Source organism: Zootoca vivipara, chromosome Z2 (genome assembly GCF_965207765.1).
Source record: "Zootoca vivipara chromosome Z2, rZooViv2.hap1.1, whole genome shotgun sequence".
In the NCBI taxonomy this organism is placed as follows: Eukaryota; Metazoa; Chordata; class Lepidosauria; order Squamata; family Lacertidae; genus Zootoca; species Zootoca vivipara.
Window position 1 is genome coordinate 36,991,217 of NC_142585.1, and position 15,918 is coordinate 37,007,134.

General features: G+C 50.4%; 1 protein-coding gene across 25 annotated transcripts in view; it reads right to left on the reverse strand.

Moving 5' to 3' along the window:
- PRRC2B (proline rich coiled-coil 2B) overlaps positions 1–15,918 on the reverse strand; it is a 63,910-nt gene that overhangs the window by 22,153 nt on the left and 25,839 nt on the right. For all 25 annotated transcript variants that reach the window (XM_035112643.3, XM_060270332.2, XM_088664812.1 and 22 more), the window contains exons 8-19: positions 15,794–15,915; positions 14,705–14,838; positions 13,896–13,986; positions 12,978–13,170; positions 11,472–11,784; positions 11,017–11,207; positions 9,919–10,120; positions 8,585–8,810; positions 4,950–7,127; positions 2,920–3,107; positions 1,547–1,692; positions 284–425 (exon numbers count right to left, since the gene is read on the reverse strand). In XM_035112643.3, coding sequence (XP_034968534.2) covers positions 284–425; positions 1,547–1,692; positions 2,920–3,107; positions 4,950–7,127; positions 8,585–8,810; positions 9,919–10,120; positions 11,017–11,207; positions 11,472–11,784; positions 12,978–13,170; positions 13,896–13,986; positions 14,705–14,838; positions 15,794–15,915 — 4,126 coding nt within the window. The remainder of the gene's footprint in view (positions 1–283; positions 426–1,546; positions 1,693–2,919; positions 3,108–4,949; positions 7,128–8,584; positions 8,811–9,918; positions 10,121–11,016; positions 11,208–11,471; positions 11,785–12,977; positions 13,171–13,895; positions 13,987–14,704; positions 14,839–15,793; positions 15,916–15,918) is intronic.

Below are 15,918 nucleotides of genomic sequence, written 5' to 3' on the forward strand. Positions count from 1 at the left end.
TGGACCGTGTCCTTGAACTCTGGCAATGCCTCTTGCTTGCCAGGATGGAGGACAAAGGGAGGTGTGTGTGTGTGTGTGAGAGAGAGAGAGAGAGCGAGAGAGAGAGAGAGCGAGAGAGAGAGAGAGAGAGAGAGAGAGAGAGAGAGAGAGAGAGAGAGAGCGCATATGTACAAACCGGCCTACTGTACAAAAGCAAAATTTGCATTCATTGCTCCACCCACACTACTGGCATGTCCAGGAAGAGAATGTGGCCCCCACCCTGGCCCAGACACACCTGACTCACCTGGACTGTTAGTCTCCCAGATCTCCGTGCCCAGGCTGTTTCCAGAAACCGAAACATCTCCTTGCTCAAGGCACATGCTGCTCTGTTTCTTGGCAAAGCGAGGTGGGATACGAGACTGTAGGACGCGGCCCTTGGCTGGAGCCTGTGGGAGAAAGGAGGGAACCCCAAGGAGGATGTCAGGACTCCTGGGGAACACTGGAAGGGTTTGACCCAGTGACAGAATCTCAAGGAAACATTGGTTTTTGTCTGGCCAAAGTGTGAACCTCTTTCTTCCAACTCAAGGGGGTGGTGAAGAGAGGCAGTTGTGCAGAGACCCTAATCTGCAACAGCAGCACCATGGGGCAGGAAGCAAGAAACAGTGCTGGGCAAGATCTGGTAGAACACCAGCAAGCAGGGGCATCAGAGAAGTTAAATCTACAGCACAATCTTCAGGCAAGATAGGAGCCTGACACAGATTTGGCAACAACACCCACTGTGAAAGTGGCAGCAGGACCTTGGAAAGGCTGCATGGAACACCCCGGAGGGCCACACACGGTTGCCCCTTTTCTGCTATAAAGTCTCCAGGTTGGGATGGGGATTTGCCTGGGAAAGAACAGGATCAGCTTTGTCCAGCTTTTGCTCCAAGATTGGTGGTGGCGGCGGCAAAGTTGTCCTTGCCTGTCATTTCTGATGGTTTAGAAAAGGTGTTGCCAATGAAGTGCCCAAAGGATCCAGAGCGAGTACCTCCTATGGCACCTGAGAAAGGTCTCAGTAACTCCTCCCTCAAATGTCCACAGTGTACAACCAGAGCTGTTTGCTCTTCATCCTCAGTTCCTGTCTGCACCAGTGCAGCTTCTCATGCACTGGGAAACCCCCCCCCCTTTAATATGCCCTCATTTCATTGTATGACAGGATTAGACACTTTGTTCCAGCCGCTTTGTTCCTGGTGCCCATGGCACTCTCCCACAACTCCAAATGTGCCTACTGGCCCCCAAAAGAGTTTGGTTTACAACAGATGAAGGGAACCTTTGGCCCTCCAGATGTTGCTGAGCTGCACTTCCCATCACCCTTGGCCACTGGCCACACTTGCTGGAGCTGATGGGAGCTGTAGTTCTGCAAAACGCCTGGAAGGCAAAAGTTGTTCCCCCTGGTTTAGAATGTATAACACCAGGATATGAAACCCAAACCCTGGTTTGTTAAGACAGCTGCCTTTACATGTGGTGTGTGTGTGCGCTAAAAATGGATACCTAGGTTCAGGGGGCACTCCTGCCCCCAGGTGCTCACCTGGGCTGCTTGCTCTTTTTTCCGTCGCTCCTCCTCCAGCAACCTCCGCTGCTTCTTTGTCAGGACCTCGATGAAGCCTTCACTCCCAATCGGTCCGACTTCCGTCTCTTCAGCGGGGCCCGAAAGCCGTCCGTCCATGATACCATCTGAGAGACAGTTTGAAGACAACGTCAGCTTATTTCCAACTTTGCCCTGGTTCTCACTAGACTAAGAACTTGACATTGGGGCTGCGGTTTCACCCAAAACCTTCAATGCTCAAAACCTTTAAGGTTCAAAGTGCAGCAAGTGTAAAGCATGGCAGACCAAGCTCTGCTGTTGTTCTAACAATCAACATCCACCTGCCCCCAAGGGCTCCTGCTCTAATGTGGCAAGCAAAAAGTATCTTTAGACTGGGCAAGAAAAAGGACACTCCTCCAAGAGGGCTGGGTCTCAGCTGTTTTTGCTGGTGCTCATGTCTTTGTGTCCGGACAGGAGGCAGTGCTGGCTTGAAGCCCAAAGCATCTTCAGGCGCTTCCCCTGCAGCCAGAGACTTGCTGGCAAGAGCGACTGGAAGGCCGCCATGACAAAGGGGGCAAGATAGAAGCACCAGGAAGCTTCTGGGTGGGTCCTCTTTCTGATATCCTTCCTTGATGCCCATGGCATCCTCCCCAGAGACCTCTCCGGGTCCAGATGTGGCCCAGCCCAGCCCACTCGGTCCCATCCCAGGATCATTGGACACCAATTCTTTGAACTCCTCCCACCACTCATCCTGGTCTGGACAGCCATTCCAGGATGTCTCTCTTTAGAAGAAGCTTCACATTCTGCCTTTAAGCTGCAGGAGCCAAGATGGCTTATAATATAAGATGAAAACACATTTGCCACAAAAACCACAACAATACCACACGTTTCTGGGGGAAACCAGAGCAGCAGCAAACCAATTGCAGCAGCAGGGTTAATGTTAAAACAATCCCAAACCCTTGCAAAACAACATATTGACCATTCACTTAAGGGCTACATGACAGCAAGCCAAACAAACTTCCTGAGGAAGGGCACCACTACTGAAAAGGCCCTGTGCCATGACTCACCCAACCATTTCTAGGCATGGAGAGGGAATTCATTTGGTCCACATCTTGAAGTGAACTGATCTAATCCACTGGTCCTGGATTTATATCCAGATTGGAACGACAGACTGGAACAGAGCTGTCCATCAGATTACGCACTTCTCTGAATCTTTGACAAATCAGAAACCACTGCATCTTCTCTCCATAGACACCTTCAGGTGGTTTGGAACAATCACCTAAAGATGTGTCCAAATGCACAGAAAGCGGACAGACGATTCCCCAAACTACCTATCAGAAGCTCATCCTCTATTGGATTAACTGAACAGGACTTACTTCCGTAGCTCAGCTCAAACTGAGAAATGGCCTCTCCCTTCTCTCCCATCTGCTGAGTTCCAGACTTGGGCTCCCTCTCTGGATTCTTTCCCAGCCCTTCGGTGCTGTTCAGGTTAGCATGGGAGCCGTAAACGGAATGGCTGATCTCAGGACTGCTGGGGTCATGCCCCCCACTGTCTTCGGGAGATCTAGAGGAGACAGCAAAAGAGAACCAGCTTCAGGGAAGATCATTTCATGCAAGTATAGGAAAACCTCTTGCCTGGGGGCCTGAATGTGACCCTCCAGGCCTCTCTTTCTGGCTTTTGGAACTTGCCAAGCCACACTGCCTCATGCCAGACCTCACTGGTCCTGCTTCACAGCCTAAGTATTTTTTTTGCCTGGTTGGACTGTGTCTTTGTCTGGATGGAGGATAGATAAGTGTGTGCACAAGTATGTGCAGAAAACAGAAAGGTAAAGGACAAGAAAAGGCTCCAACGAGCTGTAAGAATTGCAGAAAGGGTAATTGGTGCTAGCTTGCCTACAATAGACACAATCTATGCTACCAGAGTTAAGAAGAGAGCAGAGAGAATTGCAGCAGATCCTTTACATCCTGGTCATCATCTGCTAGATTTACTCCCATCTGGAAGTCGCTACAGGTCTTCATATACAAAATCGGCCAGGCACAGGAACATTTTTTTCCCTTGTGCCATTTAATTGTTAAATTTGTAGATGTGTAGCTGAAGGGGAGGTCAATTATGGGTGGGTTTCTTTGCTTATTTGTATTGTGAGTGGAACAGTGTGTGTATGTTTACATTGCAATGCAGGCAAAACAAATTCCAAGTATGTTGGAAAATGTACTTGGCCAATAATAAATTATTCTATTCTATTCTACTTTTCTTGCTTGCTCTGTTTTGTGCCTCAGGCTCCACCCATCACTGGCATGTGGCCCTTGGAAGATTACTCAACAGGGAATGTGGCTCTTGGGCTGCAAAAGATGACTGGCAGTGACTCTTTGGTTTGAGACAGGGGGCATTCCCAGTCCTACCTGGAGATTATGCCGGAGACTGAACCTGGGATCTTCTACATGCAAAGAAGGTGCTCTACCACTGAGCCATGGCTTTTGCCCACAATGTAACAAGCAAAGCAGTTGAATTTAAGTGCAGTGCAGCAATCTGGGCACATCCTTACCTGCATATGCTACATAAGTCCACCACTGCCACCGTTATAGGTACCATGTAATACCCATTCCCCATTTGTAGGGAAACCAATATTCTACTGTGGCAGCACCTACACACTGGAACTCCCTGCTTATAGATAGCAGGCAGGCGCCTTCACTGTACTCTTTTGGGCACCTGCTAAAAATATTTTTATTTAGACAATCCTATCCAGATGTTTAGAAAGCTGATGTGAGCTTTAATCTGTTTTGAGCCTATTGTTACTTTATTTTAACATTTTGATAGCCTCAAACTATTATTAATTCTCTTATTGATAATTTTGTAGTTTTATCTTTTTCATAAACCACTTTGAGTGTTTTTTTTTCTACAACTGGGTGGTGTACAGTAAGCTTATACAATAGCAGCTTTGTGCAGGTGGGGGAATAATAATTGAATGGGTGGGGGGAAACCCACCGTTCCCACTCTCCATTTATTTATTCCCCACCCAGTGTGTTTTCCTCACTTCTCAAACTTTGGAAAGGCAGTGCAAGGATTCTGGCAGCATCCCAGAGCCCTTGTGCCTCCTTTCCAGAGCCCAGCAAGTCATTTTCCAGGGTGTCTAAGGTCACAGGAGCTCCCAGAGCCCTCATGCAACTTTCCCAGTCCCTGGTAAGCAGTCCTGCCTTGTGGGGGTTGGGAAGGGGGCAGTTCTGGGGCGCGATTGTGGCTTTGCACATGGGACTCCCAGAACTGAACCCTCCCATAAGTGGAAGGCCCACCATATCAATTTTACAAAATGAATAAAGCAAAATCATTGTTTATTAAGCAGAAGATCTGATTGCACAACGACAGCCATTACTTTGGGAGGTGGGAGGACATTAAAGCTGTGAGGCTTACCTTTTTGTTTTTATCTGTGCCCCATTCATCTGCTGGCTTTCGTAGCAGGAGGCTGCTCCATTCCCACCAGCTCTCACAGCTTTCTCCCCAAACCCAGTCGAATCGGCTTTCCGGCTCTGCCGATCCACTAAAGGTCTCTGGCTGGAGAAGCTTCTCTTGGCCAGCTCCCTCTTCTCCCCCATGCCGCTGCTGGAGAGATTGCCGTCCAGCTGGGCCTCGCCCTCCGAGATGGCACTGCCACCACGCCTCTCCCGCCTCTCGCTGAAGTCGCTGCTCTCAGAGGCTGTCTCCCACTCCTCATTGGCATGGTCAGAGGAGTTCTGGTAGGGCAGCTCGGGAGACCTCCTGGTAGTGGCACCACCCCGATCCATCATGGTCAGCTTGGCTCTCCCTGGCCACTGGCAAGCTAGGAGGTTGGTTCCGCTGTCCTCCGGGTTCCACTGCCCCATGGACTCACGCTCCTGCCTCAAGCGCCTGAACCGGGGAGGCTTGTCCTGACGAGGTGGGCGGCGGCGGCGGAAAGGACGGTTCTCAGCATTCTCGGGATCACCCCCGTAATCCTCCTGGAAGTAGTGCCTCTTGTCTAATGGATCCTCCTCAATGGCCCGCCGGGTGAAGGAGTCTGGGTGCTTATATGAGTCTTGGCCATAGTCCCTCTCAGACAAGCGCCTGGCCCCAAAGGTGTCCAGAGGTGTGCCGTGGCCGTACTCCTGCCACGTGTTCCCCCCGTTCCGGCCCTGCCACTGGGAAGGCTCCTTGGAAGCAAAGCCTCTTCGCCCATACCCGGAATTGCTAAGTCTTGGGGGTAGCGAGCGCCCGAAAGCTCGTGGGGCCCTCGCTCTGGCATCCAGGGTGCCTTGGTCATCTGAATAGATCTTGTTGGACCGCCAGGAGTCACGGAAGTCTCCCTTCTTGAGGTCGCTCTCCTCCCTTTCTGCAAGGGAGCCCTCGATGCTGTTTTCAGAGCCCCGCTGGCGGCGGCGCTTGGGCAGCTCCTCATACTCTGAACCTTCGCTGTGGGTCTCACTGGCAATCCTGCGCCTGAGCTTCCCTCGTGGGAACTCTTCCGGCTGGTTGAATTCCCTCAGGGGCCGCCCTCTGCTACTTCTCTGAGCACTGCAGACGCCAGTACTGTTGCTGCTGTAGGCACCCCGGCTACTGATGTTGCCACTGCCACAGCCCACAGCACTGCCACGGCCTCGGAAGGTGAACTCCCGGAAGCCACGACCACGTCCCTGGCCCCTTCCGCCAAAGGCTTGTTCCTCATCAATAAATATCCAGTTGTTTCTTTTGGTGGGGGGCAAGTCGCTGGACTCCCTTAACTGAGGCTTGGCCTCCCAGACTTTCCCGTTTTTCTCCTCTTCCTCTTCCTCCTCCTCCTCCTCTTCCTGCTCTTCCCCCTCCTCCTCCTTCTCCTCCTCACATGGTTTCTCAGCTTCTTGGACCACTGTCCGAGAGGGGTACTTCTCGTCCAGCAAGTGGAAGCGGGCAGAATGGAGCAAGGCAGCAGAATCATGATCATCCTCCTCTTCCTCCTCCTCCTGCACCTTGTGAACCGGGGCCTTCTCCTTTGGTGGGGGAGGGGCGGCCTCTTCCCCATCTGCTTTCACCTTTTCCAGCTCTTTCTCCTTCTCTTCAACTTTGAGAGCCTTCAGGACCGGCTTCTTGATCGGGCCAGATCTTCGAGCCCTCCCCGTCTGCTCCTGGTGTTGCTGTTGCTGCTGCTGCTGTTGGCTGCTGGCATTTCGGCTCTCAGGAGCCCACCCTGGCTTGGCAGTTGCCTGCTTGCTGGCAGGCCCGTCTTTCTTCCATGCCTCGAAGGACTGCTCATCTCGGCAGGCCTCTTCATTTGCAGAAACCACCCCGTCCGAGGACTTCTGATAGTGGCCAGTATCCCAGCCATTGTACTCTGGCTTCTTATCGCTGTGGGCCAAGCCAGCTTCCAAGGAAGAGCTCCTCAGGTTGGCATGGTGAGGGTCGGCAGTGCTAATGGAAGGGGCACACTCTTGATGTGGGAAGAGACGGTCTTGGCTCAGCCTTTGGGAGGAGCTGATGCAGCTGTCAAAATTAGCCTGGGGCTTCTTGTCAAAGATGTTTAAGTAATCTTCTCTGGACTCCTCAAACAGGTCACGTGCAGGATTGATGCTGGTGCTCTGCGACGAGTAGGAGCTGTTGTTCCTGAAATAGGAAAACGTCCCCCACAAAAAAATAAAAATCAGTCAACAACTTGCGATGGCTTTAAAAGACAATTAGACAGGTTCATGGAGGATATGGCTATCAGTGGCTACTAGCCACTACGGCTATGTACCACCTCCCCTGCTGAAGAGGATACACCATTTTCCTTGGAATCACTAGTGGAGAGCGTGGCTGGGCTCAGGTCCTGCTTGTGGGCTTCCCATGAGAGCACCTGGTTGGCCAGCTGTGAGAAGGATGTTGGACTAGGTGGGCCTTTCATCTGATGCAGCAGGGCTTTCCTTAGGTTCTTAGCCTTCTAATATTCATATTCCTCCTTCATCTCTCTCTCTGCATCCAAGATACAGTGGTAGCCACCAACTTGGATGGTTTTAAAAGAGGACCAGACAAGCTCATAAAAGAGAAGGCAATCAATGGCTCCTAGCCATGAGGGCTATGCTCTGCCTCCGAGTATCAGTTGCTGCTGCCCTCCGGGCTTCCAAGTGGAGCATCTGGTTAGCCACTGTAAGAACAGGATGCTGAACTGGGTTGGCTTTTGCTAGAGTTCTGTTTCAGCAAAAGCAAAGTGCTGTGGACTTGCATCCGCAGCTGGTCCAGATTTAATATTGGAAAGCTCCCAAGACCATCACCTGCCACTCTCACTCTCTGCAAGGAACGCTTATGATTTCAGGGGGTTGGGCCAGGTGACCCTTGGAGTCCCCCTTCCAACTCTACAATTCTATCATTAATATGCTGTAATGATTGCTTTTCTTCTTCCCCTCTAGGCACTGGGCACTTCTCAAAAGTGGAGTGCCCAGTGACTGGCAGAGCACATAGCGCAAGGGAGGGCTGTGGGCATAGGCAGGCAGTGGAGGACTTGAATCCAGAGGCAATTTAGCGAAACAGCTTGTTTTTTTAAAAAAAAAAAATAAAAGTTTATTATTAGGGAAATCCGGATCATTCAGAATTCAAAAATATAAACGTCCCTACAGACTCCTTCTCATAATTTCTCAGTGCTGGTTAAAAATGCTTCCCTTTTCCCAGGCAGTTTGAAAAGTCTTGAATATCATCGCTATAGGGTGTATATCCAGTAGGTTGCTGCCTGATCCAAGCAAGGTGCCACCGTGCCAATGACTTACAAACAATCCCAGGTTCAGTCCCCAACATGGCTGGCCTGAATACCTGGACAGCAGCTGCTAATCAGTGCAGACAGTGCTGCGTTAGGTGGACCGATGGATCTGACTCGGGATAAGGGAGTATCCTGGGTTTTAGGGGAAGGGCTGTAATTCGGTGGCGGACCTTTACGTGCAAAAGGTCCCAGGTTCAATGGCATCTCCAAGGAGGGCTAGGGGAGAATCTCGTCTGCAACCCGGAAGAACAGCTGCAGTGTCAATTCAAACAATACTGAGCCAGGGGCCTGAGTGTCCTCATGATGAGAGCACCTGGGCAGGTTTCCCCCTCACCTGGAGTGCAGTCCTTCGCTGGCCATGCCCTCGGTCTGTTTCGGGCGGGAAATGGGGCAGCCTTTGCTCTGAGAGGGAGTGTAGCTCTCCTGACCCCACACTGCTGGAGCGGACTCCCCGGACACAGCTTTCCTCTCCTGCTGCATGGAGGTCTGGCTGTTCTGCTCCTTCGACAGGCAGCTGCTATTGGTCAGGGAATCCTGCTGGACCGCCGGCTTCATGGCCCCTGTTTTGGGACAGAAGGAGAGATAAGGAAAGGAGGCAATGGAAAGCTTGGGAGCCCAAACTGGGTTCCGAGATAGAGGCACCCAGGAGGCCCCAGGATCAACCCCCAGCTTCTGTCTGTAGGGCTTGAAGAGACAGGTGCACATACGTGACGCCGGCCCCAAATGTCTGAGAGTGACTGTTGGTGCATGAATGGTCTGACTCAGTCTAAGGTAGCATCCTGTGCTCATCTCACCCCTGATGTAATCCCCAGTCCCGAGGTGTCCTCTACCTCTATCCCTGGGGAAGGCATGCAGGCTAGCAACCTTTGAATAATTAACTGCAAATTGGAAAACAAATGAGCAAACCAAACCAAAAACTATTAGAGCAGTGACAGCCACTAGTCTGGATGGCTTTAAGAGATTAGACAGATATCTGAAAGATAAGGCTATTGATGGCTACCTGCTACATCCAGTGTCAGAAGCAGTGTGCCCCTGAATACTGGGAACTGCTGGGAATTACAAGTTGCGCCCCAGTTCCTGCTCGTGGGCTTCCCTTTGAGGCCTCTGGTTGGCCACTGTGAGAACAGGATGCCCGACTAGATGTGTCTTTGGGGTGATATCTGGAAATGTTTCTATTTGTTTCCATATACTTCGTGGAACATACATTAGAGATCTAGAAACGTCCTGGGTTCTGTTCTATTGGACCCTGTGTTTTACAAAACATTAAACGTTTCTCAACGATCCTTACCTCTAAGGCTTTAGTGGCGAACTGGATTCGTCTGGAAGGCTTAAACCTTATTCTACCCCCCCCCCAAATTATCGTGCAAGTGGGTTTGGCAAGTGGGTGGGGCTGCCTACCTGTCATTCACCTGACCCTTACAATGACATCAGTGGACCAGCCTTTGCTCACATGGATTATCAGATCATCACCATGGCTTACAAAGAGCTATAGAAAATGGGGTGTACTGAGAGCAAGAGGAAAATGAAAGCAGGCAATCAGCTCTAAAACATGGTTTGCCTGTATGAAAGCTAAACCATGGTTTCGTTCTAACTCCTGGTTAGCACAAACTGTGATTTGATGCAATTTAACTAAGCACTGGTCTTTTCTTCCTTTTAAGAAAACATTACCTGAGGGATGAAGGGCTGAGGGGTAGAAATCCACCGGGGGGTGCCCCTGGACCATGCGAGGGTCCATGTAGGAAGGCATCATCATCCAACGGGGGTCGAAGCCCAGCATCTGTGGATGTGGTGGATAGAAGGTCCGCTGAGGGTGGGAGGAGGGAGGATAGACCTGGGACTGCGGCCAGCTCTGCATTTTGTACAGCTGGTCCTTAAGAGGGAGGAAAAAAACTAAATGGGCATGGAGTGCAGGTGTCTGCGTAGCCCCTGAATAGAAACCACGTTGTTAAGACTCCCTAATCCCATAATTCTAAGACTCTGGGTTAAATCAGGTTCACCCCCCAATGGCATCTCCAGTTGGCAGAAAGTCTCCATGCCTGAAATTCTGGAGAGGCACTGCCAGTCAGTGTTGACAATACTGACCTGGATGGACCAATGGTCTGGCACTATGAGGACTGAAATCTTACTCTGTTTTTAAGCAACGGCCAGGGCTTTGCACGCAGAAGGTGCCAGAGTAGTTTAACAATCCACCCATACTCCCAAGCACTTTGAACGTTCACGGCTTCCCTCAACAAACTTCCCTGCAGTTTGTTGTTAGAATTAATTCCCAGAGCGGTTTAACAATCAGTCTCTCTTCCCAGGGAACTCTGGGGGTGGTAGTTCTGTAAGGGGAATAGGGATGCTCCTAAAAACTCTCAGCACCATTAAACTACAGTTCCCAGGATTCTCTGGGTGAAGTCATGACTCTTAAGGGTTGTGAGAGTTGTTAGGATATCCCTGCTCCCCTCAAAGGGATATGATTTCCATAGTGGTCAAGCCCTCTATCCCAGGCAACTCTGGGAGAGGAACAGGGAGGTGATCTCCTAACAACTGTCAACACCCCTTAGCCAGCCACAGGAGTTTTTGGGGGAGGCCATGACTGATGAAGAGGTACCATAAAGCTTAGAATATACAGTGCTGCTGTGGCCAACATAATATGAGAGCCATAAAGCTTAGAATATACAGTGCTGCTGTGGCCAACATAATATGAGAGCGCGTTCTCCCCCATGCCGCATACACACACCCCTCCAAGATGAACGGCGTATTTGGCGCAGTGGAGGTTCTTACATGCTGTTGCTGCTGCCGTTGGAACCGTGGGGGAAGCAGTTTTGGGTACTTGCTGAATTCCTGTGCGGGGGACATGGCTTCTCGCAGCTCCTCCTCACTGCTGCTCCGGTGTGCTGCCGACGTGGCCAGAGTTTCCTCCTCCAGGTAAGCAGGAGGGGAAGAAGTTTCCTGGGTATGGAACTCAGGGTTTGCTGAGTAGGAGAGAGAGAAAAAAGTCTTCTTAATAAAGATGCTCCAGGCGAAGCACCTCTCCGTTGACCCAGATGCCCTCCCCTCACCCCTAAAAGCAGGGCATCTGTTTTGCACACACAGGGCCCTTGGTTCAATTCCCGGTATCTCTAGGTAGGGGTGGGGAACATTCTCTTTCTCAAACCCTGGAGAGCTGTTACAAATGGTCTGCTTCAGTGTATTAAAGCTCCTATGGCCTCCCATGAATCCAGCCAGTGCAGCCCTACCTCTCCGGGCAGCATGGCTGTTCTCCGGCGGGCTGGCCACCTCCAAGATGGCGGGCCTGGGCTCTTCGTTCTCCACGTGCTTGTGGCCATCTCCAGCTTTCTGTGCCAGCTTGCACTTCTGATCCAGCTCCTTCAACTTGGCAGCGCAAGCAGCCAGGCGCTCCTCCCGCGCTCGCCGCTCCTCCTCCTCACGCCGCCTCCGGGCCCGCTCGACGGCCTCAGACATCTCAGAGTGGACAAACTTCTGCCTTAGGGGGAGCTTCTCCTCCTTGTCCTCAGAAGACTGCTGCCGGAGGCCTCCCAGTAAAGGTTTCTAGCACAGGAGGCGGGGGGCAGGTGAAGAGTAAGAAGGTCCTTACAGTGGTGAACCGCAGTTCAAAGGCACTCGCACCAAGGAGAGGAAAAATATGTACCAACATCTCCGCACCAAGCAGGAGAAATCTGCAAAGCTGAGAAATGTGCTCCCATCCCTTATGTTTATTTGTTCAGATATCTACACACCACGTTTTTGTACCTTCCTATATACATAAAAATGAAAGGCTGCGTCCCACAAGTCCCACTGGAGAATCTGTAGTGCCTGAATTTGCATGAAAGGGGGAGGTGGGGCAGCAAAAGAGAAGGCAAGTTGCATAGCATGGCAGGGAGGGAGGGAGGGAATGCAGAAAGGCAAAAGGGGCTGTGGAACAGAAGGCAGATGGCTTCATAATGAGGCGGAAGACAAAAAAACGTGCTCAGTAGTTGCAAAGTGTGGGAGGAGGAAGACGTAGGTCACAATGAAGGTAGTTTGTGTGTGGGGAGAGTTGCAAAAAAGGGAGTGGGAGGAGGCACAGACGTGGGGTGAAGGTGAAAACAGGGGTGCAAAGTAGGATTGCAAAGCAGAAAAGTGGCTTCAAAAATAGGTCTGGGAAGGTGAAAAGTGGGTTCAGTAGTTACATGGAGCAGAAAGGGGAAGCTCTAGGGGGTTAATGTGGAGGGAGTGGCAAGGGGGTTGGTGAGCAGAGCAAGCAGGGGCCCAGCCCCTAGTGTAACATACAAGCATAATACCGTGGCATAGAGCATAAAGAAGTGATAGCAGCCCATGTATGTATGTGATAGCATGTCCATACATGTTCACATCTGAATGTGCAGTGAAATGAGCAATAGATAAGTAGTTGTGTAATTGATTTATATATAATGGATATTCTTTTTTTTGCTCCTATTTAATCATTTTTGCATTTCTACTTTCTACATTTAATTTGTGTAGCAAAAATGCAAAAAAAGGACAAGGGGGGAAAAAGAACAAAAACATAACATTGCAATAGTGTCAATAAAAATGTTAGGTCAAAAATGAATGAATGAATGCAGGAATGTATTCTGGTTCCTTTTAATATGGGGAAACACTCAAGCAGCCTGGAAATGCACACCTCACAGTACAGCCCTTTCCCATCTCCTTCATAGCAGTCACTAACAAGGCACACTAACATAGCAGTTAATAGCAAGCCACCTTACTGAGCAAGCCCACCATACCTGATAGTCTGAAAGGGGAGCCCAGCCATTCACTTTCCCTGAGGGAGGCAAGTTATCTGGTCCTTTACGGATTGGCCGAGGCAGGCCAGCCAAGTCGCCCCAGTTCTTTGCTTCTTCTGGGGGGTGCCTGGCCTCTGTGCTGTCTGCCGAGCTCATGGAGAGCTGCCGCTGCCTTCTGGGATCCCAGGTGTTCCTGCCAATTAAGGCACATTGGATGTTAAAACAGCACCAACTGGACTTCAGTTGAACTACAGTGGTACCTCAGGTTACAGACGCTTCAGGTTACAGACTCCACTAACCCAGAAATAGTACCTCGGGTTAAGAACTTTGCTTCAGGATGAGAAGAGAAATCATGCTCCGGTGACGCGGCAGCAGCAGGAGGCCCCATTAGCTAAATTGGTGCTTCAGGTTAAGAACAGTTTCAGGTTAAGAACGGACCTCCAGAACTAATTAAGTTCTTAACCAGAGGTACCACTGTATAGAACTTGCTCCTGCAGGAGGCAGTACTGGCCACCAATTAGGATGGCTCTAAAACAGGATTGGAGAAATTCATGGATGAGAAGGCTATCAACAGCTGTGATGGCTCTGCTTTGTCTCCATGGTCAGAGGCACTAATGCTTTTGAAAATCAGTTGGGAAACCACAGAAGGGAAGAGAGCTCTTGTGTTCAGGTCCTGCTTGCAGTTTTCCTCACAGGCATCTGGTTAACAACTGTGAGAAAAGGATGTCAGACTAGATAGACAAAGGAGAGCATGGCCCTCCGGCTGAAAAATATTCCCTCCTCCTGCTCTATCTGCAAAGGTGGCCTCACTACCTACTGCTTCTCTCATCCACATTCATGGGCACAGCAACCTCTCTCTGTGTTGCTTGAAGGAGGCCCGCTAAGCTGCCGATTCCCTGTCCCACCCACTGCTCTTACCATTTTGGCCTTCCGTCCTTATGAGTCTCCTCCTCCTCTTCATCTTCGCTGAACTTCAGTTTCTCAGAGTAATCCACTTCGTCATGGATCCCTGCAACAGCAACAAAAGAGATGGAGGGTGGTTAGCTCACTTCCCTGAAGTTATATGCACATCCTACGTCTGGCTGGGCCTGTCACTCAAAACCAACAGGACACAAAAGGCCAAAGATCTCAGAAACCAGCTCTGCAGTAACTCAGAGGAGCAGGGCTTTTAGTGTGGTGCCCATGTTCTGTAGAATAGCAGCATTCCTCTCAATATACAACAGGCGCCCACCATCTCCACTTCGCAGAAAGAGATGAAGGCATTTTTGTACCGACATTCTTTCCCAGCTGGATACAAGGGTCTTTACTACAAATGTTCGCTGTTTAGGGGTTTTAGCCTTGTTTTAAATGTATTTTTCATTTCTATATTTGTAACTTCTTTAATTACCTTATGCGTAAATTGCCTTGAGCTGGCAATTTATAAGGCGGTTAATGCTAATCAGCATGGCCCCTGGATTCCCTCCCCCTGCACATAGTGTGCACTGCTTAGGGAATGTTGAAATATTAAGCTGTTTAGAGATGCTTTTAAATAAACAAACAAAAATAGTGAACTACCCTACCCATTTGGCACTAGAGAAAGATGTTACCACCTTCCATCAATGCAATGCTTTGGGTTTATTATTATTATTATTATTTACTATAATCACGAGTGGACAGAGGGAGAAGGGACCCATGTGAGCCACCCAGCCTGGCCACAGAGCCCAAACTCATGCAAGTGGGCCTTTTACCTGCCCATCCGTCGTCTGCGTCATTATCAAGTTCATCTAGCCCCTTCAGGTTCTCTGCGTTGATGATAGTGGGCCGGGGAACCCGCTCCCCTTGCGGCCGGGCAGAGCGCAAGACCGCAAGCCGGTTTTCTTTTCTGTGGAGGGCAAGGCAGAAAGACATTGTGTGCCTGCTAAGGAAGCGTGCACAGCCGACAAAGGGACAGGGCGAGCCGCCTAAAGTAAGCGGCGAGGGCTGGTGCAGCAAACAAGGCAGCCACGCTGTGCTTGTGCAACTCAGCAGTCAGCTGCACCTGCTACTTCCTGGACAGGTCTCAAGGCCAAACAAGCCAAGACACGAGCAATTCACCAGTGGTATCTCCCAGTCGTAGGAACGCTTCAGCCTATGGCATTTCCGATACGTAAATAGCACCCACCCCTGTGCTATTTAGCCTTGGAAGGTATCACTGACATCATCACCAATCATCATTATACCCCCCCCCCTTCATTACATGGGATCGCAGAGTGATGTACAAACGAAACAAAATACACAAATGGGATGTGAGCAGCAGGGTTAAACCCCTTTCCCATTGCCATGGCTGTCATTCAATCACACACACACACACCAGCGCGAAGTATGTAGTGTCTCTTTTCTTGGCCAACCCGGAATACTCCAATACCTATCAGTCCTGGCCAGCATGGCTATCTTGGACTACAACACCCCTCAGCCCTGACTAGCCCAGTCATTTTTTGACTAATACTCCCATCAGTCTTGACCAACACAGCTATCTTGGACTATAACTGTCACCAGGCGCGACCAGCGCTGCAAAGGCTGAGCTGCTGTGACAGATGAGCCAGTTGTTCTGATATTTCTCCTTGCCTTTAAAGAACTTAAGAAAAGCCTTTTTGGATCAGGGCCATGGCCCATCCAGTCCAGCATCCTCTTCCCACAGTGGCCAGCCATATTCCTGTGGGAAATAGGCAAGCAGGACTCAAGCAAAAGAACATTCTCCATCTCCTGTGGTCTCCAGCACTACTGGTCTTGGAAACAGAACACAGCCATCTTAGCTGGTAGCAACTGACATGAATCTGTCTAACTAACAACAGCCTTACCCATCTTGGTCGTTGGTCTGATATTGTCTGAAAGGGACACGGGGCTCCAGGCGAAACTGTGGGAGGGGGAAGGAACCGCGGTCCACCGGCCCAGGAGTCTCGGATGGCTGGTTTGAGCACATCTG